This window comes from Pseudophryne corroboree, chromosome 6 (assembly GCF_028390025.1).
Source record: "Pseudophryne corroboree isolate aPseCor3 chromosome 6, aPseCor3.hap2, whole genome shotgun sequence".
Lineage (NCBI taxonomy): Eukaryota > Metazoa > Chordata > Amphibia > Anura > Myobatrachidae > Pseudophryne > Pseudophryne corroboree.
In genome coordinates this window covers 405,239,648-405,265,723 of record NC_086449.1, presented here as the reverse complement: position 1 = coordinate 405,265,723, position 26,076 = coordinate 405,239,648, and the positions used below count along the sequence as shown (strand labels likewise).

The window sequence follows — 26,076 nt, the reverse complement described above, 5'->3', positions numbered from 1 at the left end:
TCAACAAGGACGGGGTTACTATTCCACACTGTTTGTGGTACCGAAACCGGACGGTTCGGTGAGACCCATTTTAAATTTGAAATCCTTGAACACATACATAAAAAAATTAAAGTTCAAGATGGAATCGCTCAGGGCGGTTATTGCAAGCCTGGACGAGGGGGATTACATGGTATCCCTGGACATCAAGGATGCTTACCTGCATGTCCCCATTTATCATCCTCACCAGGAGTACCTCAGATTTGCGGTACAGAATTGCCATTACCAATTCCAGACGCTGCCGTTTGGACTGTCCACGGCACCGAGGGTGTTTACCAAGGTAATGGCGGAAATGATGATACTCCTTCGAAAAAAGGGAGTTTTAATTATCCCGTACTTGGACGATCTCCTAATAAAGGCGAGATCCAGGAAGCAGTTGTTGGTAGGAGTAGCACTATCTCAGGAGGTGCTACACCAGCACGGTTGGATTCTGAATATTCCAAAGTCACAGCTGGTTCCGACGACACGTCTACTGTTCCTGGGAATGATTCTGGACACAGTCCAGAAAAAAGTGTTTCTCCCGGAGGAGAAAGCCAAGGAGCTGTCATCTCTAGTCAGAGACCTTCTGAAACCAAAACAGGTGTCGGTGCATCACTGCACGCGAGTCCTGGGAAAGATGGTGGCTTCTTACGAAGCAATTCCTTTCGGCAGGTTCCATGCCAGAATCTTTCAGTGGGACCTGTTGGACCAATGGTCCGGATCGCATCTTCAGATGCATCGGCTAATAACCCTGTCTCCAAGAACCAGGGTGTCTCTGCTGTGGTGGCTGCAGAGTGCTCATCTTCTAGAGGGCCGCAGATTCGGCATACAGGACTGGGTCCTGGTGACCACGGATGCCAGCCTTCGAGGCTGGGGGGCAGTCACACAGGGAAGAAACTTCCAAGGACTATGGTCAAGTCAGGAGACTTCCCTACACATATATATTCTAGAACTAAGGGCCATTTACAATGCCCTAAGTCAGGCAAAACCCCTGCTTCTACACCAGCCGGTACTGATCCAGTCAGACAACATCACGGCGGTCGCCCATGTAAACCGACAGGGCAGCACAAGAAGCAGGACGGCAATGGCAGAAGCCACAAGGATTCTCCGATGGGCGGAAAATCACGTACTAGCACTGTCAGCAGTGTTCATTCCGGGAGTGGACAACTGGGAAGCAGACTTCCTCAGCAGACACGACCTCCACCCGGGAGAGTGGGGACTTCATCCAGAAGTCTTCACACTGATTGTAAATCGTTGGGAACGGCCACAGGTGGACATGATGGCGTCCCGCCTAAACAAAAAGCTAGAGAGATATTGCGTCAGGTCAAGGGACCCTCAGGCGATAGCGGTGGATGCTCTAGTGACACCGTAGGTATACCAGTCAGTTTATGTGTTCCCTCCTCTGCCTCTCATACCAAAGGTACTGAGAATAATAAGAAAACGAGGAGTAAGGACAATACTCGTGGTTCCGGATTGGCCAAGAAGAGCGTGGTACCCGGAACTTCAAGAGATGATCTCAGAGGACCCATGGCCTCTGCCGCTCAGACAGGACCTGCTGCAGCAGGGGCCCTGTCTGTTCCAAGACTTACCGCGGCTGCGTTTGACGGCATGGCGGTTGAACGCCGGATCCTAATAGAAAAGGGCATTCCGGAGGATGTCATTCCTACGCTGATTAAAGCCAGGAAAGATGTAACTGTAAAACATTATCACCGCATATGGCGGAAATATGTTGCTTGGTGTGAGGCCAGTAAGGCCCCAACAGAGGAATTTCACCTGGGTCGATTTCTGCACTTCCTACATGCAGGAGTGACTATGGGCCTAAAATTAGGCTCCATTAAGGTACCGATATCGGCTCTGTCGATTTTCTTCCAAAAAGAACTAGCTTCACTACCTGAAGTTCAGACATTTGTAAAAGGAGTGCTGCATATTCAGCCCCCTTTTGTGCCTCCAGTGGCACCCTGGGATCTCAACGTGGTGTTGAGTTTCCTAAAATCACATTGGTTTGAGCCACTAAAGACCGTGGATCTAAAATATCTCACGTGGAAAGTGGTCATGTTATTGGCCTTGGCTTCGGCCAGGCGTGTATCAGAATTGGCGGCATTGTCATTTAAAAGCCCTTATCTGATTTTCCATATGGATAGGGCAGAATTGAGGACTCGTCCCCAGATTCTCCCTAAGGTGGTATCTGCTTTTCACTTGAATCAACCTATTGTAGTGCCTGCGGCTACTAGCGACTTGGAGGATTCCAAGTTACTGGACGTAGTCAGGGCCTTGAAAATTTATGTTTCTAGGACGGCTGGAGTCAGGAAAACTGACTCGCTATTTATCCTGTATGCACCCAACAAACTGGGTGCTCCTGCTTCTAAGCAGACTATTGCTCGCTGGATTTGTAGCACAATTCAGCTGGCGCATTCTGCGGCGGGACTGCCGCATCCTAAATCAGTTAAAGCCCATTCTACAAGGAAGGTGGGCTCATCTTGGGCGGCTGCCCGAGGGGTCTCGGCTTTACAACTTTGCCGAGCTGCTACTTGGTCAGGGGCAAACACGTTTGCAAAATTCTACAAATTTGATACCCTGGCTGAGGAGGACCTTGAGTTCTCTCATTCGGTGCTGCAGAGTCATCCGCACTCTCCCGCCCGTTTGGGAGCTTTGGTATAATCCCCATGGTCCTTTCGGAGTTCCCAGCATCCACTTAGGACGTCAGAGAAAATAAGATTTTACTCACCGGTAAATCTATTTCTCGTAGTCCGTAGTGGATGCTGGGCGCCCATCCCAAGTGCGGATTGTCTGCAATACTTGTACATAGTTATTGTTCACTAAAGGGTTATTGTTATGAGCCATCTGTTGAGAGGCTCAGTTATGTTTCATACTGTTAACTGGATATGGTATCACGAGTTATACGGTGTGATTGGTGTGGCTGGTATGAGTCTTACCCGGGATTCAAAATCCTTCCTTATTGTGTCAGCTCTTCCGGGCACAGTATCCTAACTGAGGCTTGGAGGAGGGTCATAGTGGGAGGAGCCAGTGCACACCAGGTAGTCTAAAAGCTTTCTTTTAGTTGTGCCCAGACTCCTGCGGAGCCGCTATTCCCCATGGTCCTTTCGGAGTTCCCAGCATCCACTACGGACTACGAGAAATAGATTTACCGGTGAGTAAAATCTTATTATTTATTTATTTATTAAGTTTCTTATATAGCACAGCAAATTCCGTTGCGCGTTACATTTGGAACAACAGTAATAGACAAAACTGGGTAATAAAAGTCAGTCATAGAGGTAGGAAGGCCCTGCTCCCAAGCTTACAATATATATAGGGAAATAGCTTACAATAACTAGTTTTATGGTAAGAACTTACCTTTGTTAAAACTCTATCTGCGAGGTACACTGGGCTCCACAAGGATTGGACAATGGGGTGTAGAGTAGGATCTTGATCCGAGGCACCAACAGGCTCAAAGCTTTGACTGTTCCCAGAATGCACAGCGCCGCCTCCTATATCACCCCGCCTCCCAGCACAGGAGCTCAGTTTTTAGTTAACCAGCCCACTGCAGTAGTAGGAAAAGAGACTGTTATTAGCAACATACACCACACTCTCACGACAGGAGAAGTGTCAGCGGCTAATGCCATACCAACCCAAAGAAGCTAAGTGTGTCAGGGTGAGCGCCTTGTGGAGCCCAGTGTACCTCGAAGAAAGAGTTTTAACAAAGGTAAGTTCTTACCATAAAACTCGTTTTCTGCTGCGGGGTACACTGGGCTCCACAAGGATTGGATAATGGGGATGTCCTAAAGCAGTTCCTTATGGGAGGGGACGCACTGTTGCGGGCACAAGAACCCGGCGTCCAAAGGAAGCATCCTGGGAAGCGGCAGTATCGAAGGCATAGAACCTTATGAACGTGTTCCCTGAGGACCACGTAGCCGCCTTGCACAATTGATCAAGGGTCGCACCACGTTGGGCCGCCCAAGAAGGTCCAACAGACCGAGTAGAATGGGCCTTAATGTGATCAGGAGCAGAGAGACCACCCTTCACATAAGTATGTGCAATCACCATTCTAATCCATCTGGCCAGAGTTTGCATATGAGCAGGCCAGCCACGTTTGTGAAATCCCAAAAAAACAAAGAGAGAATCAGATTTTCGAATAGAAGCAGTTCTCTTCACATAGTTACGGAGAGCCCGTACCACATCCAAAGACCGCTTTTAGGAGAGACAAAGGTCGGAACCACAATCTCCTGATTAAGGTGGAACGAAGAAACCACCTTAGGTAAATATCCGGGACGAGTCCTAAGAACCGCCCGGTCACGGTGAAAAATCAGATATGTGGAACTACAAGACAAGGCACCCAGATCCGACACTCTTCTAGCAGAGGCAATAGCCAGCAAGAACACCACCTTAAGGGAAAGCCACTTAAGGTCAGCTGAACCAAGAGGTTCAAATGGAGGCTCCTGCAACGCCTCCAAAACCACCGACAGGTCCCAAGGAGCCACAGGCGGGACATAGGGAGGTTGGATACGCAACACACCCTGAGTGAAAGTATGAACATCAGGTAAAGTCGCATTTCTTCTCTGAAACCACACCGACAAGGCAGAAATATGAACCTTGAGGGAGGCCAGACGCAGGCCTAAATCTAGGCCTTGCTGCAGAAAAGCCAAAAGTTTGGCTGTACTAAACTTGGAAGCGTCATAATTGTTAGATGCGCACCAAACAAAGTAGGAATGCCAGACCCTATGATAAATCCGAGCAGAAGCCGGTTTCCGGGCCCGCAACATAGTTTTAATTACCCCTTCAGAAAACCCCTTAGCCCTCAAGACGGAAGCTTCAAGAGCCACGCCGTCAAAGATAGCCGGGCTAGGTCCTGGTAGACACAGGGGCCCTGAACGAGGAGGTGTGGGCATTGTGGAAGTAGAATTGGACGCTCTGACAATAGGCCCTGCAGGTCTGAGAACCAGTGCCGTCTGGGCCACGCTGGATCTATGAGAAGCAGATTTCCTTTTTTTTGCTGAACTTCTGAATTACCCTGGGCAGGAGTGACACCGGAGGGAACACATACGGCAACTGAAACCTCCACGGCACCGCCAGCGCATCCACGAATGCTGCTTGAGGATCCCTTGTCCTTGCTCCGAAGACCGGAACCTTGTGATTGTGTCGAGACGCCATCAGATCCACGTCTGGAAGACCCCACCTTTCCACGAGGAGTTGAAACACTTCTGGATGGAGGCCCCACTCGCCAGCATGCACGTCCTGACGACTGAGAAAGTCCGCTTCCCAATTCAGGACTCCCGGAATGAATATTGCCGATATGGCCGGTAGATGGCGTTCCGCCCAACGTAGAATCCGTGAGACTTCATTCATTGCCAAACGGCTTCGAGTGCCGCCTTGATGATTTATGTAAGCCACTGTGGTGGCGTTGTCCGACTATACTGAACAGGACGGTTCTGAATTAAATGCTGGGCCAGGTTCAACGCATTGAAGACCACCCACAATTCCAGAATGTTGATCGAGAGGAGAGATTCCTCCTTGGTCCACCGACCCTGAAGGGAGTATTGCTCCAGCACCGTTCCCCAACCTCTTAGACTGGCATTTGTCGTCAACAGGACCCAGTTGGATATCCAGAAGGGACGACCCCTGCACAATTGTTGGTCCCGGAGCCACCAGTGTAGCGACAGACGGACCTCCGGAGTCAAGAAGATCATTTGAGATCTGATCCGGTGAGGCAGGCCGTCCCACATGGCTAGAATCATCCTCTGGAGGGGGCGAGAATGGAATTGAGCATACTCCACCATGTCGAATGCTGATACCATTAGGCCCAGCACCTGCATTGCCGAATGTATCGACACTTGCGGACGAGAAAGGAAGCAACGAATCCTGTCCTGAATCTTCAGGACTTTCTCCTGATACAAGAACAGCCTCTGGTTGTGAGTGTCCAACAACGCTCCCAGGTGCACCATGCTCTGAGCAGGTTCCAGGGAGGATTTCTTCCAGTTGTTGAGCCACCCGTGGGCTTGTAGAAACCAGACCGTCATATCCAGATGACGCAGGAGAAGATCTGGGGAATTTGCCAGTATTAACAAGTCGTCCAGATACGTCAGTATCCTGACCCCTTGACGGCGGAGTACCACCGTCATCACCGCCATAACTTTGGTCAAGACTCGCGGAGCCATTGTTAAACCAAAAGGTAACGCCCAAAACTGGTAATGTAGGTTGCTAATAGCGAACCTCAGGTATTGTTGATGTGACACTGCTATAGGAATATGCAGGTAAGCATCCTGTATGTCCAGGAAGACCATGTAGTCCCCAGGTTCCAAGGCCAGAACTATAGAGCGAAGGGTTTCCATACGGAACTTGGAAACCTTCACAAACCTGTTCAATGCCTTGAGGTTGAGAATGGGCCGGGAGGACCCATTCGGTTTCGGGACTAGAAACAGCGGAGAATAGTACCCCCGGCCCTGTACTACGACTCCTGTATCCAGGAGGGTCTGTACCACCGAGTGTAGGGTTTTTGCCTTTGTCTGGTCCAAAGGGACGTCTTTCTGGCAAAATCGATGAGGGGGTCGGTATTTGAAGGCTATGGCGTAACCTCGAGTGACGACTTCCCTTACCCAGGCATCTGAAGAGGTCTTCAACCATTCCTGGGTATACCCTAGAAGCCAACCCCCCCACCCTGGGATCCCCCAGGGGGAGGCCCGCCCCGTCATGCGGCAGGCTTATCGGTCTTGGCAGCTGGCTGACGGGCAGCCCAGGCTCTTTTGGGCTTTGGCTTACCAGGTTTGGAAGTGCGGGCCTGCATATGGTACGCCTGACCTTTTGCTTTACCTGAAGGACGAAAGAGGCGAAAGGACGTACCTTTAGCCTTCGACATAGAAGGTGCGGTATTAGGCAGACAGGCAGTTTTGGCAGTAGCCAAGTCAGCCACAATCTTATTTAAGTCCTCCCCAAACAGAATATCTCCGTTGAAAGGGAGTACCTCCATGGTTTTTCTAGAGTCCAGATCCACAGACCAGGATCTCAGCCACAATATCCGGCGAGCCAGGACAGACGTAGTAGAGGCCTTGGCTGCTAGGATACCGGCATCAGAAGCCGCCTCTTTAATATATCGAGAAGCTGTGACAGTATATGACAAGCATTGACTAGCATGGTCAGAAGAGATTTCAGCTTCTAACTCCAAGGCCCATGCTTCAATAGCCCCTGCAGCCCATGTAGCTGCAATAGTGGGCCTTTGTGCAGCACCCGTGAGGGTGTAAATCGCTTTCAGACAACCCTCCACACGTTTATCCGTAGGCTCTTTTAGAGACGTGACGGTAGTGACAGGTAGAGCTGAGGAAACCACCATCCTAGTCACATGTGAGTCTACTGGAGGAGGCGTTTCCCAATTTTTAGACAGCTCTGGCGCGAGGGGATAGCGAGCCAGCATCTTGAGGCACAAACTTCGTACCCGGGTTTTCCCAGGGTTCCTGACGTATATCCACTAGGTGGTCAGAGTGAGGTAAAACTTGCTTAACCACCTTCTGACGCTTGAACCTATCTGGTTTCTTACGAGGGACGGATGGCTCGGGATCATCCGTAATCTGCAGAATTAACTTAATAGCCTCCAAAAGATCAGGGACATCCACATGTGAACTACCCTCCCCATCAGCCGTATCTGAGTCAGAACCTGAGGGGTCAGTAAATGTGCCGTCCTCATCAGACGAGGTGTCAGTGACAGCAGTGGATTGTGAGGAGATAAGCGTTCGCTTAGAGGACCTCTTGGACCTAGGCGAGCGTTGGTCAGACTTTTTAGTAGTCAAGGACTGGTTCAACTTCTTTAATTGAGCAGATAAATCGTCCGCCCACGGCGGGTTAGCTGCAGGGACCACATACGGTTGTACCGGCATTGGGGGTCCCATAGGGGGAGTTAGTTTATAAACTAGCAAATGCAGAAGCGTGGAAAAAGCGGCCCACGGTGGGTCAGTATGTGCCTCCGTTGCCACAGTCCCACTGGGGGGCAAGGAGCCCCCAGAACCAGAGCCCACAGCTGCTATATTCTCCTCATATGGCCCCGTGGCGTCAACAACACCGGCAGTGTGTTCAGCCCCAGAACCGTTACCCTCAGAAGCAGACATGATATAACTTGCAGTATGAGGCTAACACAGTACAATTATCAGCAGCACTGTACCACTGAATCCAAACCCCTGCGCAGTGTAGTCAGCACTAGCAGAGATAAAGGAGAGATATGGTGACTAAATCACAGAGAAAAATACGTAATACAGTATATCTTTGTGAAAATCCTATATTAGATAACACCTGACGCACCAAGCCCCCTCAGGTTATGTAATATAGGGATTGCAGGTTGAGTGAAAGACACGAAATGGACACCACTCAGCTATCAAGTGCACACACAAATAGTCACAGTTTGTACAAAGCAGAGGTTATTGCTGACAATAATACTGCACTAGACTAGCTTACACAGCTATATAACAATAGATATAACAGTACACAGTAAGAACTGGATGTATATCACAGGATAATTGTACTATAAAACCCTGACTAAGTGCACTCTTTCTTAACTATCACTGTCTAAAAAGGCAGGTAGAATACTTAAGTGTCATGTAAAGGCACAGCGCTGACAACCAGGCGGCTTTACATAGGAGGATTTGCCCAAGCAGTCCCAGGAACAGTGAGCTGAGAGATAATGGCGCCGCAGACACTGACAGGGAGTGAGGAAAAGACAGATATTCAGCTCCAGGGCGGGAACACTTGCTAGAAATGGCGCCCTGGGGCTGGGGGAGGGGCTTCAGGTCTAAGCCTTATCCCCTCTGCTGGCAAAACCACCGGGTACTGTGGGCGATATAATAATTGGTATAGAGAGAAAACCTGACCTGCGCCCATGCCCTGGTGATCTAGTGGGATCGCCTGTACTGCCACAGTGTCCTCCGCCAGCGCGCGCGGCCCGCCTCCCACTGACCGCGCCGGATCGCGATAAAGACCGGGTCGCGCAAGCGGGACCCACTTACCACCTCCCGAAGCGTGGCCACGCGATCCTGGAGAGCCCCTGCCGTGTGTGTCTAACGTGAAGAAAACCGGAGCCTCCGCTGTAGGAACCTGGCAACCAGGGCTCGGGAGTGTACAGCGCCGCTGGGGAGAGCTGGAGCTGCAGCAGTGAATGTCACAAGACATCTACCACCGCTGCTGCCCTTGAAGTCTTCACTTTTTACCTCATAAAAAGCTTTTCTTAGGGCTGCTTGGAGCAGCCCCTCTGTTAAGTGCCTACTTACTGCAGCACCAACTTACAAAACTGAGCTCCTGTGCTGGGAGGCGGGGTGATATAGGAGGCGGCGCTGTGCATTCTGGGAACAGTCAAAGCTTTGAGCCTGTTGGTGCCTCGGATCAAGAGCCTACTCTACACCCCATTGTCCAATCCTTGTGGAGCCCAGTGTACCCCGCAGCAGAAATTTATAGGGATACACAAGGGGGATGCAGTCAATTTACTTACAATCTAAATCCCGACGGTCAAAATCCCAACAAGGTCAAAATACCGACATTTATAATGTGGACATGAGTTTTTAATGATTTTTTCATTAAAAAAGACTTGTTCAAACTTTCCCGGTGGACCTGGAGGGGGAATATAATAGTGTGCCGTGCGCAACGAGGCACCGTGCCCGAAGGTGCGAGCCATGCGAGGGGATGCTGTACACTTATATTGTTTCCATGTCGAGCTATGTCGACATACACACACAAAAACAATGAAAAACTTGTATCGCCGTATTGACCTGTCGACATTTTAAATGTCGGTATTTTGACCTTGTCGGTATTTTAAATGTCGGTATTTTGTCCATGTCGGGATTTTGACCGTTGGTCAATTGCTGTCGGTATTTTGACGATCGGGATTTTGATTGTAGGTATTTCATACCGATCCCACACAAGGATAGATACTACCTTTGCATAATGGTTCTGCCAGATTGCAAAGGTTCTTAATGGGTTGTATCATATGGTCATCCAGCAATGTTGGCCAAGGCTCAAGAGGATGTGAGAGTGAAGTTAGCAAAATATTTGAGGTTGTGTGTGGACTGTACAGAGAGAGGATGTAATTAGATAGGAGGCCACTGAAGGTTATGTGGGTGGGTCTGGAATTTCATAAGCTTATCTGAAGAGGTGAGATTTCAGGGAACACTTGTAGGTTTGGAGACTAGGGGTGAGTCTTATTGTGCATGGGAGGATAGTATATAAACAATGGGTAAAGAAGATAAAGAACCTATTTAAATACATCGCTAAAGAGCTTGAAAGAAAAAAAATCAGAAGCACATGTACAAGCTGAAATTATCTTTAGGCAGAAATTACATAATTCTCTTACATCCTAGAGGATGCTGGGGTCCACATTAGTACCATGGGGTATAGACGGGTCCACTAGGAGCCATTGGCACTTTAAGAGTTTGAGAGTGTGGGCTGGCTTCTCCCTCTATGCCCCTCCTACCAGACTCAGTTTAGAAAATGTGCCCAGAGGGGCCAGTCACAGCTAGGGGAGCTCCATAGGAGTTCTTTTAGTTTTATTATTTTATTTAGAGTTTAGGCACAAGGAGGCTTCTGGTAACAGCCTCCCTGCTTCGAGGGACTAAGGGGGGGAGTAGAGTCTGCCCTGCGGGGTCTGAGCCACTATCTCCGCTGACAGGACACTGAGCTCCTGAGGGGATCATTTGTTCCCCGCCACAGGGGATCACTCACCCCGGCATCATACCGCCACCCCCCTACAGAGCCAGAAGATCAGAAGATGGCGAGATATGGCGGCACAAGGGTAGGAGCGCAGCTCTGAGCGGCTGCACTCCGGGAAGGCTCAGCGGCACACAGTGTTGGCGCTATGAGGGTCGTCCTGAGCCAGCGTCTAAATACCCTACACTGGTCACAGACGCTAACCGGAGACTGAATCCCAAGGATAGCGTCAGAATCCTCCGTACACAGACTCTAACAGGGGACGGAATTCCCCGCCTAGCGACGGATCCTCAGGCCAGTATAAAGAATTTGTGCGGGAAGACGCGCCTTCAAGGGGCGGAGCTTCTCATCAGAGCGGACCCAGCAGCGTTCAGCGCCATTTTCCTGCCAGCAGTTCTTGTACACAGATGCTGACAGAGCTGTCCCTCCAAGCAACTCCAGCTATCCTGTGCGGTACCAGGGGGTTGTAGAAGGGGTGGAGGCGGTGAAACAGTCTGTGTAACCTATTACAGTACACAGTGGGTGCTGGTAAGGGGTGTCCTTTATCTTAAAAAGCGCTGTGTGTGGGTTGGCTCCAAACCCTGTGCCTCTCTTGCCATTCTTAGGGGGGAAACTCTGTCTGCCCTTCCGTGTGTGTGTGTGTGTGTGTGTGTGTGGTCTCCATAAAGCTATGTCCAGGGACTCTTTGTGTCATATGCTGCCGAGGATATGTCCTCTCAGGATAATCCCATTCCATGTAATCAGGATTGCACTGTTGTAGCGCAGATACCAACAAGGGAACCAGAGTGGTTATCCTATCAAAACTATGATTACTCAGACTTCTATTAGGGTTGCGCAGAATGAATCTGCAACTCAGTGTCACGATCCGGGTATCTGGACGCCATTTCTTACTAATCAGATGCCTCCTAAGGCTGGCTCAGCGCTCCAGGACCGGATTCCATCTGTTATCCTGATGTGTACATTCCTGTATCCTCTCCTGTCACTCTGGGACGCTGTCACAGTAAACGCCATATTACACCTGGCATGGCGTCTCCCGCGGCCTCCGCCGCCGTCCCTGAACTTCTGCATGCAGAGTGTCTGAGTGGCGATTACGTCAGCCGCGGCCTCCGCTGTGTCCGCGTGGTTGGATGTGCATCTGTCAGCCTGGCGCCTCCTGTCTCCGGTGGCCGGCGCCGCCATTACTGTTTTCATTACCACATGGATTACAAACCAAACTTCCCTCCAAGTGTCTGCATGGGCGCAGCCATCTTGGATTCTGTCAGCTGATCATTTCCACCAATCTGTTCTCAGTATTGATAATCTGCATAATTGCCTAGCCAATCCCTTCCTTGCTGCAGGTATAAATACACTGTGCCTGAGCAAGGAAGGCGTCAGTGCTTTGGTTGTCAAACCTAGTTCCTGTTTGTCTCTCTCCTGTGATTGTCTTCCAGGTTCCAGCTCCTGTCTCAAGACTTCCACCATAGAGACTTGCACCAGCATTCCACCTGCGGTGTAGCCTGACTCTCCAATCCATTGTGGATTCATCTGTTTCCAGCTACAACATTACCTGCTTCCAGCTCAGCTTCCAGCAGAGTACAGCTTCCCTTAAAGGGCCGGTGTCCTTTCTACACTTTACCACTCTCCACCGGTATTATTATTTCTCCGCTCTCAAGTTCTACATTTCAGTTCATATTTCATCGCTCCCAAGTTCATTTATTATTTAACTGGTTCCAGCCAGTATCCACTCCGTGCTAACAACAGTCTGGTTCCAGCCAGTATCCACAGCAGCTGTTTTATCTTCAGCAACCCAGCTTTTCCTGGAACACCAGCTGGCACAATCCTGGGTTATCTCCATTGCTACAGTCGGGCCTGGTAAGGATTTTCCATCTAGAAGATCATAAGAACTATCTCACACTACCAGTGCCCTGTGGCTCCTGCCATCCTGTAGTACCCAGGAACTGTATTTATTCTTTGCTGACTTTTACGTTTTCTTTTACTGCTGCTGTGTTGCGGAGTTGTCATAATAAACATCATTGACTTTTATCCAAGTTGTCGTGGTCACGCCTTCGGGCAGTTATTATTCATGTTACTTACATGTCCAGGGGTCTGATACAACCTCCCAGGTTCCGGTACATCTCAGCCCCTACAACTGAGGCTGCCTCCCGTCAGCTCAGGCCCTCAGTTGTGACAGTAAGCACTGACCTAATGAATCCAGCCGGAGACCAGGATCAAGCGGCCAGGCCGATGCAAGAACTGGCAGCCCGACTAGAACATCAGGAGGCTGCACAGGGCCACATCATCCGCTGTCTCCAGGATCTCTCTACTCGGCTGGATGGGATTCAGACAACTCTCCGTGGATCAGGCGCGTCTGGTGCGTCAACCACAGTGACTCCAGCTATAACCCCACCCACCTTACCCATTTCTGCTCCACGTCTTCATCTTCCAACGCCAGCAAAATTTGACGGATCTCCAAGATTCTGCAGGGGATTTCTCAACCAGTGTGAGATTCAGTTTGAGCTACAACCTGGCAATTTTCCCAGTGACCGTACAAAAATTGCCTACATTATTTCTCTTCTCAGTGGCTCAGCCCTTGATTGGGCATCACCGTTATGGGAGAGGTCCGACACCCTGCTATCTTCCTACACTGCCTTCGTGTCAACATTCAGGCGCATCTTCGACGAGCCAGGCCGGGTAACCTCAGCTTCATCCGAGATTCTCCGTTTACGCCAGGGGTCACGTACTGTAGGACAATATCTGATACAGTTCCAGATCCTGGCATCCGAACTGGCATGGAACGACGAGGCCCTGTATGCTGCATTCTGGCATGGCTTATCTGAGCGTATTAAAGATGAGTTAGCTACCAGAGACTTACCTTCTAAGTTAGATGAGCTAATCTCACTCTGCACGAAAGTTGATTTACGTTTCAGAGAGAGAGCAACTGAGCGTGGAAGATCATCTGCTCCAAAATCTTCTGCTCCTCCTCCTCGTCAACTGTCACCATCTAAAGATGAGCCCATGCAACTTGGCCGTTCCCGTTTAACTCCTGCTGAGCGCCGAAGACGTCTCTCCGAGTTTCTCTGTCTCTATTGTGCAGCTCCGTCTCACACCATTAATGCCTGTCCCAAACGTCCGGGAAACTCCAAATCCTAGCTCGCCAAGGAGAGGGCCGGCTAGGAGTAATGATCTCCTCTCCATCTCCTCAAGATTGTAATCTCCCAGTCTCGCTTCAAGTTGCTCAACGTTATCGGAACGTCATTGCCCTCCTTGATTCCGGAGCAGCTGGGAACTTTATTACCGAAGCCTATGTTAAACGGTGGTCCCTACCCACCGAGAGACTTTCTTCGTCCATTTCTTTAACTGCCGTGGATGGCAGCAAAATTTTTGATGCAGTTATTTCTTTAAGGACTCTACCAGTTCGTCTGAGAGTGGGAGTTCTTCATTCCGAACTTATTTCTTTTTTAGTGATTCCAAGAGCCACACATCCTGTGGTCCTGGGCCTTCCATGGCTCCGTCTTCACAATCCTACAATTGATTGGACGACTACGCAAATCCTGGCATGGGGTTCCTCCTGTGCTGAGACATGTTTGTTTAAAGTATTGCCTGTCTGTTCTTCCTCCCCCAGGTCGTCTGATGTTCCACCTCCTCCATATCAAGATTTCACGGATGTGTTCAGTAAAGCTTCTGCTGATATCCTTCCTCCTCATAGAGAATGGGACTGTCCGATTGATCTCGTTCCAGGGAAGGTTCCACCTCGAGGCCGAACTTATCCGTTGTCTCTGCCTGAGACGCATTCTATGGAGGAATATATTAAAGAGAACCTAGCAAAGGGGTTCATTCGACCTTCTTCTTCTCCAGCCGGCGCAGGCTTCTTTTTTGTAAAAAAGAAAGATGGTGGTCTGCGGCCGTGCATCGACTACAGAGGTTTGAACGACATTACCATCAAGAACCGTTATCCTTTACCCCTGATTACTGAGCTCTTTGACAGAGTTAGCGGAGCTACCATCTTTACAAAGCTGGACTTGCGAGGTGCATACAATCTCATCCGGATCCGTGAGGGTGACGAGTGGAAGACCGCCTTTAACACCCGTGACGGACATTATGAGTACCTCGTCATGCCCTTCGGATTGAGCAATGCTCCAGCTGTCTTCCAGCATTTTGTCAATGAGATCTTCAGAGACATTCTATACCGTCATGTCGTGGTCTATCTAGACGATATCCTCATTTTTGCCAACGATTTAGAGGAACATCGTTTTTGGGTTAAAGAGGTTCTGTCCCGTCTCCGTGTCAATCATCTCTATTGCAAATTAGAAAAATGCGTCTTTGAAGTCAAGTCCATTCCGTTTCTAGGGTACATTGTGTCCGATTCCGGACTAGAGATGGATCCTGAGAAACTACAAGCAATCCAAAATTGGCCGGTACCCTTAACCCTCAAAGGGGTCCAGAGGTTCTTAGGGTTCGCCAACTATTACCGAAAGTTTATACGAGACTTTTCCACCATTGTGGCGCCTATTACTGCTTTCACTAAGAAGGGTGCTAACCCGTCCAAGTGGTCTGAAGAAGCCATGCAAGCATTTCATCTTTTAAAACAAAGGTTCATCTCTGCGCCTGTTCTGAAACAGCCTGACATCGACTCTCCTTTCATCTTAGAGGTGGATGCCTCCTCCGTTGGAGTAGGAGCGGTGTTATCTCAGAGGGCTAAAGATGGCCATTTACACCCTTGCAGTTTCTTCTCCCGGAAGTTCTCCCCAGCTGAGCGCAACTATGCCATTGGCGACCAGGAGTTGCTAGCCATCAAGCTCGCTCTAGAAGAGTGGAGGTATCTGTTGGAGGGAGCTTCTCATTCAATCACCATACTTACAGACCACAAGAACCTTTTATACCTGAAGGGCGCACAATGTCTCAACCCTCGTCAGGCCAGATGGGCACTTTTCTTTTCCAGGTTCGACTTTAAACTCCAGTTCTGTCCGGGCTCTCAGAATCGCAAGGCCGATGCCCTTTCCCGCTCATGGGAGCAAGAAAATGAGTCAGAGTCTTCAGACAAGCATCCTATTATAAATCCGTTGGCATTCTCCACGGTAGGGATGGACTCTACGCCCCCATCAGGGAAAAGTTTTGTGAAGCCGATGCTAAGGAAGAAGCTCATGCATTGGGCCCATGCTTCCCGTTTTGCCGGACATACAGGTATCCAAAAAACCCTGGAGTTTATCTCTAGGTCCTATTGGTGGCCAACTCTGAAAAAGGACGTCTTTGAGTTTATTGCATCTTGCCCAAAGTGTGCCCAACATAAAGTATCCCGCCAGTCGCCTGCGGGGCAACTGGTTCCACTATCCGTTCCCCGTCGACCATGGACCCACTTGTCGATGGATTTCATTACAGACTTACCCATGTGCAACAAGTTCAATACCATCTGGGTGGTAGTTGACCGGTTCACCAAGATGGCACACTTCATTCCTCTCACCGGTCTTCCGTCAGCTTCCAAGTTGGCTCAAGTATTCATACAAGAGATCTTCCGACTCCACGGTCTTCCTGAAGAAATTATCTCAGATCGAGGAGTTCAATTCACAGCCAAATTCTGGCGAAGTTTATGTCAAGTCCTCCAAGTCAAGCTAAAGTTTTCCACGGCTTACCATCCTCAGACCAATGGTCAAACCGAGAGGGTGAATCAGGACTTGGAGGCCTTCCTCCGCATCTATGTGTCCTCCTCTCAAGATGACTGGGTTCAATTACTTCCCTGGGCCGAGTTCTGTCATAACAACCAGTATCATTCTTCATCTGCTTCAACACCATTCTTCACTAACTTTGGATTCCACCCTAAAGTCCCTGAGTTCCAACCGCTTCCAGCAACTTCTGTTCCCGCAGTGGATATCACCTTGCATCAGTTTGCCAATATCTGGAAGAGCGTACGATCAGCTCTGCTCAAGGCATCGTTCAGGTACAAGAAGTTTGCGGATAAGAAGCGTCGAGCAGTTCCTGCTCTCAAGGTGGGTGATCGGGTATGGTTATCCACGAAGAATTTGAGGTTAAGAGTTCCCAGTATGAAGTTTGCACCTCGCTATATCGGTCCTTTCAAGATTGAACAAGTCATCAATCCTGTTGCTTACAGACTCCAGTTGCCTCCCTTCTTAAAAATACCCAGGACATTCCATGTTTCCCTGTTGAAACCGCTGATCTTGAATCGGTTTCATTCCTCACTTCCTCCAACTCCGAAAGTCCAAACTCAACGAGGCGTTGAGTATGAAGTGGCCAAGATCCTGGACTCACGTCACCGTTACGGTCAACTACAATATCTTATTGACTGGAAAGGTTATGGTCCTGAGGAACGTTCATGGACCAATGCTTCTGATGTCCATGCTCCTGCCTTGGTCCGGAGATTCCATTCCAAGTTTCCTCAAAAGCCAAAGAAGTGTCCTGGGGCCACTCCTAAAGGGGGGGTGCTGTCACGATCCGGGTATCTGGACGCCATTTCTTACCCATCAGATGCCTCCTAAGGCTGGCTCAGCACTCCAGGACCGGATTCCATCTGTTATCCTGATGTGTACATTCCTGTATCCTCTCCTGTCACTCTGGGACGCTGTCACAGTAAACGCCATATTACACCTGGCATGGCGTCTCCCGCGGCCTCCGCCGCCGTCCCTGAACTTCTGCATGCAGAGTGTCTGAGTGGCGATTACGTCAGCCGCGGCCTCCGCTGTGTCCGCGTGGTTGGATGTGCATCTGTCAGCCTGGCGCCTCCTGTCTCCGGTGGCCGGCGCCGCCATTACTGTTTTCATTACCACATGGATTACAAACCAAACTTCCCTCCAAGTGTCTGCATGGGCGCAGCTGATCATTTCCACCAATCTGTTCTCAGTATTGATAATCTGCATAATTGCCTAGCCAATCCCTTCCTTGCTGCAGGTATAAATACACTGTGCCTGAGCAAGGAAGGCGTCAGTGCTTTGGTTGTCAAACCTAGTTCCTGTTTGTCTCTCTCCTGTGATTGTCTTCCAGGTTCCAGCTCCTGTCTCAAGACTTCCACCATAGAGACCCGCACCAGCATTCCACCTGCGGTGTAGCCTGACTCTCCAATCCATTGTGGATTCATCTGTTTCCAGCTACAACATTACCTGCTTCCAGCTCAGCTTCCAGCAGAGTACAGCTTCCCTTAAAGGGCCGGTGTCCTTTCTACACTTTACCACTCTCCACCGGTATTATTATTTCTCCGCTCTCAAGTTCTACATTTCAGTTCATATTTCATCGCTCCCAAGTTCATTTATTATTTAACTGGTTCCAGCCAGTATCCACTCCGTGCTAACAACAGTCTGGTTCCAGCCAGTATCCACAGCAGCTGTTTTATCTTCAGCAACCCAGCTTTTCCTGGAACACCAGCTGGCACAATCCTGGGTTATCTCCATTGCTACAGTCGGGCCTGGTAAGGATTTTCCATCTAGAAGATCATAAGAACTATCTCACACTACCAGTGCCCTGTGGCTCCTGCCATCCTGTAGTACCCAGGAACTGTATTTATTCTTTGCTGACTTTTACGTTTTCTTTTACTGCTGCTGTCTTGCGGAGTTGTCATAATAAACATCATTGACTTTTATCCAAGTTGTCGTGGTCACGCCTTCGGGCAGTTATTATTCATGTTACTTACATGTCCAGGGGTCTGATACAACCTCCCAGGTTCCGGTACATCTCAGCCCCTACAACTGAGGCTGCCTCCCGTCAGCTCAGGCCCTCAGTTGTGACACTCAGGTTTTACAGAACTCTATTGAAGTTTTGTTACCTCAGGGCCCCCCACTGTATGTTCCCACAAACGTGCTCTTGCCCAGATTATGCAAGACAACACGGATACCGACTCTGATATGGTAGAAGGTGATAGGGATGTGCTGAGGGGGGCGGCATCTCTTGCAAAAGGGTGCAGTTGATGATAGAGGCTATCAGTGATGTGTTGAATATTGCTAATGCAACACCTGAACAGGTTGAGGAGGCTTACTTCACTGACAATAAGAAAGCCTCACTAACCTTTCCTGCGTCTAAAGAATTGAATGCTATATTTGAGAAAGCATGGGAAAACCCGGAGAAAAAATTCCAGATACCTAGAAGGGTTCTGGTTGCTTTTCCCCTCCCTGAGGAGGATAGGAAAAAATGGGAAAACCCACCCATAGTTGACGCATCTGTATCCAGACTCTCAAAAAAGGTGGTTTTACCTGTTCCAGGATCTACCGACTTAAAAGAGCCGGCTGATCGCTCAAATCCATATACACGGCTTCAGGGGCGAAACTACGTCCCACTATTGCCAGTGCATGGATTTCCAAAGGTATAGTAAAGTGGTCAGGCACGTTACTTGAGGATTTGGATACAATGGACAAAAGTGATGTTGAATTGTTTTTGCGTAACATTCTGGATTCTGCAGGATTTATGGCAGAATCCATAAAAGACCTGGGTTCCATGGTTACAGGGATATCTTCCATGTCTGTCTCGGCTTGTAGGGGACTTTGGCTGCGCCAGTGGTCTGCCGACGCGGAATCCAGGAGAGGTGTGGAGACCCTACCATACACAAATCAGGCTCTCTTTGGGGAAGCGTTGGATGCGTGGATTTCCACGGCTACAGCGGGTAAGTCTCCTTTTCTTTGCTCAGCTGCACCTGCCAAGAAGAAACCCTTTTCTTCAGCTGCATCTCCGTTCTTTCGGAATGCCAAAGCAAGAAAGGCCAAACCGTCCAATACCTACTTTAGAGGAAGTCGTCCAAAATCCAAGAAACCTGCTGCTGCGGGTTACCAGGAACAGAAACCTGCTTCAGGTACGCCATTGTCCTCAGCATGACGGTGGACCGCGCGGCCTAGAGATGGGGGCGAGACTCGGGCATTTCAGTCACGTCTGGGTGTCGTCCGGCCTGGATCCCTGGGTGCAAGATATTGTGTCCCAGGGGTACAGGCTGGAATTTCAAGATCTCCCTCCTCACCGATTCTTCACATCAGGCTTGCCAGCTCTGCTGGCAAACAGGGCTATCCTACAGGAAGCCATCCAGAAGTTGGTGGAGGCGCAGGTTATTGTACCAGTTCCACCCCATATGCAAAACAAAGGTTACTCTTCGAACCTTTTCGTGGTACCGAAACCGGATGGTTCGGTCAGGCCCATTCTGAACTTAAAATTGTTAAACCGCTTCCTGAGGGAGTTCAATTTTAAAATGGAGTCTTTAAAGGCGGTAATATCAGGTCTGGAGGAAGGGGAATTCCTGGTATCCCTGGATATCAAGGATGCGTACCTCCACATTCCGATTTGGCCGCAGCATCAAGCTTATCTCCAATTCGCACTGTTGGACTATCACTTTCTTTTCCAGGCCTCTCCACAGCACAGAGGGTGTTCACCAAGGTGATGGTGGAAATGATGGTCCTCCTCCGCAGATGGGGGGTGAACATATCTGGACGATCTGCTGATAAAGGCATCGTCCAAGGAGAAGCTGTTACAGTCCATTGTTCTCACGACCCATCTACTTAGGGAACACGGTTGGATCCTGAATCTTCCAAAATCACATTTGGAACCAACCAGGAGGTTGTCCTTTCTGGGAATGATCCTCGACATGGAAGTGCAGAGGGTATTTCTTCTAGTGGAAAAAGCGTTGGTGATTCAAACAATGGTCCGGGATGTCCTGAAGCCAGCCCGGGTGTCAGTTCATCAGTGCATTCGCCTTCTGGAGAAGATGGTGGCCCCTTACGAGGCTCTCCAGTACGGGAGGTTTCATGCTCGGTCCTTCCAACTGGATCTCCTGGACAAGCGGTTGGGATCTCATCTACACATGCACCAGAGAATAAGTCTGTCACCAAAGGCCAGGATTTCACTCCTCTGGTGGCTACAATTACCTCATCTTCTGGAGGTCCGCAGGTTCGGGATTGAGGACTTGATCCTTCTAACCATGGATGCAAGCCTTCGGGCTGGGGCGCAGTCACTCAAGGGGAAACCTTCCAAGGAATGTGGTCAAGTCTGGAAGCCGGCCTGCCGATAAACATTCTGGAACTAAGAGCCGTCTACAATGGGGAACTAGGAGCCGTCTGCAATGGTCTTCTACAAGCAGCCCATCTTCTAAGAAATCGGGCCATTCAAGTGCAGTCGGACAATGTAATGACAGTGGCTTACATAAACCGACAAGGCGGAACGAAGAGCAGAGCTGCAATGTATGAGGTAACAAGAATCATCCTCTGGGCAGAAAAACACGCATTGGCGCTGTCAGCAATCTTCATTCCGGGAGTAGACAACTGGGATGTGGACTTCCTCAGCAGACACGATCTCCATCCAGGGGAGTGGGGTCTCCATCCGGAGGTGTTCAAGGAGGTAACAGGTCTTTGGGGTGTACCCCAAATAGACATGATGGCCTCTTGTCTCAACAAGAAGCTTCAGCGATATTGTTCCAGGTCAAGGGATCCACAAGCCATGGCGGTGGACGCCCTAGTGACTCCGTGGGTGTTCCAGACGTGTTTCCTCCACTTCCACTCATTCCAAGAGTTCTAAAGCTCATAAGGAGAACAAGAGTTCAGGCAATCCTCATTGCTCCAGTCTGGCCAAGAAGGGCTTGGTACGCGGATCTTCTGGATCTACTGTTAGAAGAGCAGAGGCCTCTTCCTCTTCGGGAGGACCTGCTGCAGCAGGGGCTGTTCGCCTATCAAGACTTACCGCGGCTATGTTTGACGGCATGGAGGTTGAACGCCAGATATTAGCTCGGAAGGGCATTCTGAATAAGGTTATTCCTACCCTGATACAGGCTAGGAAAGGTGTAACGTCTAAACATTACCATCGTATTTGGAAAAAATATGTATCTTGGTGTGAGTCCAAGAAGTTTCCTATGGTGGAGTTTCAACTGGGACAGTTTCTCCTCTTCCTGCAGGCAGGTGTGGATTTGGGCCTGCGGTTGGGGTCCGTGAAGGTCCAGATTTCGGCCTTATCTATTTTCTTCCAGAAACAATTAGCTGCCCTCTCAGACTTTTTTGAAAGGAGTTCTGCACATCCAACCTCCCTTTGTACCGCCTACGGCACCCTGGGATCTTAACGTGGTGTTGCAGTTCCCCCAGTCGGACTAGTTTGAGCCTCTACAGGAGGTTGAGGCCAAGTTTCTCACGTGGAAGGCTGTCACTTTGTTGGCCTTAGCTTCTGCTAGACGTGTGTCAGAGTTGGGGGCTTTGTCCTGTAAAAGCACCTACTTGATCTTCCATGAAGATAGAGCTGAGCTCCGGACACGTCAGCAGTTTCTTCCGACGGTTGTGTCGGCATTTCATATCAACCAACCTATTGTGGTGCGTTGCGACTGACTCCTCAATTTCATCAAAGTCCTTAGATGTTGTAAGGGCTTTAAAAATCTATGTGAAGAGGACGGCTCGTCACAGAAAATCGGACTCTCTGTTTGTCCTGTATGATCCCAAAAAAATTGGGTGTCCTGCTTCTAAGCAGACGATCTCTCAGGTTCACTATCCAGCATGCGTATTCTATGGCAGGATTGTCGTGTCCTACGTCTGTTAAGGCCCACTCTACTCGTAAGGTGGGTTCTTCCTGAACGGCTGCTCGGGGTGTCTCGGCTTTACAACTCTGCCGAGCGGCTACTTGGTCTTGGTCGGACACGTTTGCAAAGTTCTACAAGTTCGATACTTTGGCCTCTGAAGACCTAAAGTTTGGTCAATCAGTTCTGCAGGAGCCTCCGCGCTCTCCCTCACGTTCTGAGAGCTTTGGTACATCCCCATGGTACTAATGTGAAGCCCAGCATCCTCTAGGATGTAAGAGAAAATAGGATTTTAATTACCTACCGGTAAATCCTTTTCTCGTAGTCCGTAGAGCATGCTGGGCGCCCGCCCAGCGCTTTGTTTTCCTGCAGTGGTTATATGGTTCAGTACAACTTTGTTTTTAGTTGAGTACTGCATTATTACTGGGTAAGTAATGTTTCAGCGGTTGCTGAGTTTTCAGGCTAGTTAGCTTGATTTGCATTGTATGTGTGAGCTGGTATGAATCTCGCCACTATCTGTATATAATCCTTCTCTCGAAGATGTTCGTCTCCTCGGGCGTTTCTAGACTGAGTCTGGTAGGAGGGACATAGAGGGAGGAGCCAGCCCACACTCTCAAACTCTTAAAGTGCCGATGGCTCCTAGTGGACCAGTCTATACCCCATGGTACTAATGTGGACCCCAGCATCCTCTACCGACACTGAGAAAAGGATTTACCGGTAGGCAATTAAAATCCTATTTTTCCATCATTAAATCAAATAAATGTTTTCATTTGATTCCCATTTTACTAGTACAGTATTTAACATAATCCACGGTTCTTCCATACCCAACATGAAAGTGCTAAGACATGTCAGTAGTGATGTCCTTCCTCCTTTCAGCTCATGGTGCACTGTTGGTCTCCTTGTGAATATTACGTCACTCGCAGAACTGTGTCCGTATCTGTTGCTGGACCAAGAATATGTCACCACCTACAGGTTCCGGGCAAATCACCTCAAAGAGTTTTTTAACAGTATCAGTTATGCAGGTGGGTACTGTTTTGCATATGCTTTATGCTTATATCTAAACACACTAGGGAAGTTCTTGTGTGCAAAGGGAAAAAAAGTGTTGCCCATAGTAGCCAATTCTGCTCTCATTATCATTGACCTAGCTTAGAAAATTAAAGCAAAACTATTGGTAGCATCTTCATTATGCTTTGAATCAGTTTTCCCAGTATCCGTTCTGTAAACTAGCCAGCCTCTGGTTGGTATCTTTTGCTAGCTAGGACAGCATGCTAGTATTTACATGTCAGCCACTGGTCGTGTAAGTAGGCTGTATATTATACATAATTGATCACACTGTACTGAACATTTTAGATCCCTGCATAAATGTATGATTATTTCTGGGGAAGACAGACATTAACCTGGGGCTGAGCTCTACCAACAGGAGACACTTTAAGGGTAAAATAATTACAAGGGTAGGGTAATGACTCTACTAAAGCGATGTTGGATGCAGGGGCTGAAACACACATTCATTAAGTTTCTTTTTAATATTAATTTATAAATGTTAGTAAATGTGTTATTTAGTCCTTGAGGCCAAACATCGATTTACATCAGTTTGAAATAGATAATTGAGTGTGTGAATGACTGACTATTCCCTCCACTACCGAATCATTTTGTGGGTTAGTAATCATTAATAGGATACTTTCAGTGTCTGTCCTGGTGCGTACCCTTAGAGCTTCGGTTTTTATCCACTGACTAAGAATGATATTGGGGCGGTAGCTCTGGGGGTGCATATAGCACTTGTGGCAGGGCAGGTTTGTGCCCTCGCCTGACTCCCATTACAGTGCACACACCAAGGCTGCAGAGTGTCAGTGCTCTTTACAGTATGTATGGGTGTATATTTACATAATTTGCATTATCCATATAATATGCATGTGACAACACATCTAAAAAAAATGTCAAACCATATTATCTGGAAGTGCTTTCTACTAAATATGTTCTCATGTGTTTGCAGGGGATGCGGTCAATATACCACTGTCGGGATCCCGGCTTTTAAAATCCCGACGCCGGAATCCCAACTCGCTGACGGGATTCCAGCATCGGCCTCCTGACCGCCGGAATCCCATACTGAATCCGTTTGCAGTGTGTATTGTCGGTTTTATGTTTTTCTCTTATTTTAGGTGGCTCGCCTGTAAGTCCTACAGCACTTGATGTAAAGCTTGCAATAGAAAAGATGTTAACCCAGGGTAGATTAATAGATACGTACGTGGAGAATAAGGTCTGCTCAATAGACACAAGTATTGGACGAAGCCTCCCTGGTTATCTACAGCACCTTTCTTGTCCATTTGAGGAGACCAGTATTAGACTTTCTGGACATTTTTATTCATCCCGCTTGCTAGATGTCAATGTCCACAATTCTGAAATGTTCATCGCAGGCTGGGTTGTAAGGAAAGCTTTCAGACAGCTCTGCTGCAATAAGTGCAGGTGGGCACTTGTTATTGATGATCGCCCGCAAGACTTTACAAGCGCTTATCACTTATTGCAAGTTAAGGAAAGCACCACTTATTTTATGCCATCAAATGGAACAGTCAGAACTGTGCAAACAGCAGAGAAGGAATTGTATCGCATGCTGAAATATGACAATCCTAAGCAAAGGACTTCTGCACTTATGTTGGAGTACCATGTACTATTAACATTGGGTTCAACAGATATCTTTAATCTTAAAGAACACATCGCACACACAGAGTTGAACATTGATAATCATCACTTTCAATTACTGCGTTTGATCACCTCTCTGTACTATGCACTAAGAAAAACCTATATCGCCAAAATAACCCAAGCAAAGAAGCAGCGAGCTCTTGTGAAAAAAACTCTAACTGGATCTCAAGGTTTAATTTCGTTAAAATGTCCTCAAAAATAATGTTAAGCATAAACCAGTTCGCTCTTATTCAATAAGTTAAGCCATTATCGTTGGCTACTGCAGACATGTTCCCATAAAATATACATTGTGGAGACAATCATGGAAACAACAAGTTGCCCATCTGTTCGGGCAGATGAAATTGTATGTATTACATATAAAGGTGGACAGAGAATTTGAGTTTCAATGCTGCCTAAAGATTGCACTTGATCTACAGTATTCTATCTGTAGTTCCATGTTAATTGTAAATGCTAAATAAACTATTTTACAGTGTACTTGTGTAAATAGTATTCAAGAAAACCAAGTATAAATAAGGTGTCCATTTTCTAAGTGACCTCAGATGCAGTTTGTGTGTATCAACATAGATATTTCTGTGTAAAGAGTGTGGTGTAGGATCTTGGGCACTTTCAAATTATCTCCTTATGAGCTGGGTGCTAATCTTTATGGTTGCCTATAACGTTATATATTTTTATACAAGTTGTATTGTCACATGGCAAGCTGGAGCAAAATAGCTGGAGAGCAGTAGGTTACTTTGTAATATGCCAATAATGGAACTTCCATTATATTCATGGTACCTAAAACCTCCTTAAGGGATGGGCCAATACTCATGCACTATGGGGCTAATTCAGGTTGGATCGCAACTAGTGATACAACCGGAATTTCTCTTACGTACTAGAGGATACTGGGGTTCCATTTAGTACCATGGGGTATAGACGGGTCTATTAGGAGCCGTGGGCACTTTAAGAATTTGATAGTGTGGGCTGGCTCCTCCCTCTGCCCCTCCTACCAGACTCCGTTTAGAAAATGTGCCCGGAGGACCTGGTCACGCTTATGGAAGCTCCTGAAGAGTTTTCTGCATTTATTTTATATGTTTGTTATTTTCAGGCAGGGCTGGATTGCACCAGCCTGTCTGCTTCGAGGGACTTAGGGGGGGGAGGGGGAACCAACCTCTTGAAGGGTTAATGGTCCCGTTTCCCGCTGACAGAACACTGAGCTCCTGAGGGAACTATTCGCAAGCCCCACCATGGCGAGCGTATATTCCCGCAGCACGCCG

At 48.5% G+C, this 26,076-nt stretch overlaps 1 protein-coding gene across 2 annotated transcripts in view; it reads left to right on the top strand.

The window, feature by feature from the left end:
- Positions 1-25,288, top strand: part of THAP9 (THAP domain containing 9) — a 98,179-nt gene extending 72,891 nt beyond the window's left edge. For both annotated transcript variants that reach the window (XM_063926889.1, XM_063926890.1), the window contains exons 9-10: positions 23,006-23,151; positions 24,286-25,288. In XM_063926889.1, coding sequence (XP_063782959.1) covers positions 23,006-23,151; positions 24,286-25,025 — 886 coding nt within the window. In that variant the 3' untranslated portion in view covers positions 25,026-25,288. The remainder of the gene's footprint in view (positions 1-23,005; positions 23,152-24,285) is intronic.
- Positions 25,289-26,076: the final 788 nt, after the last annotated feature.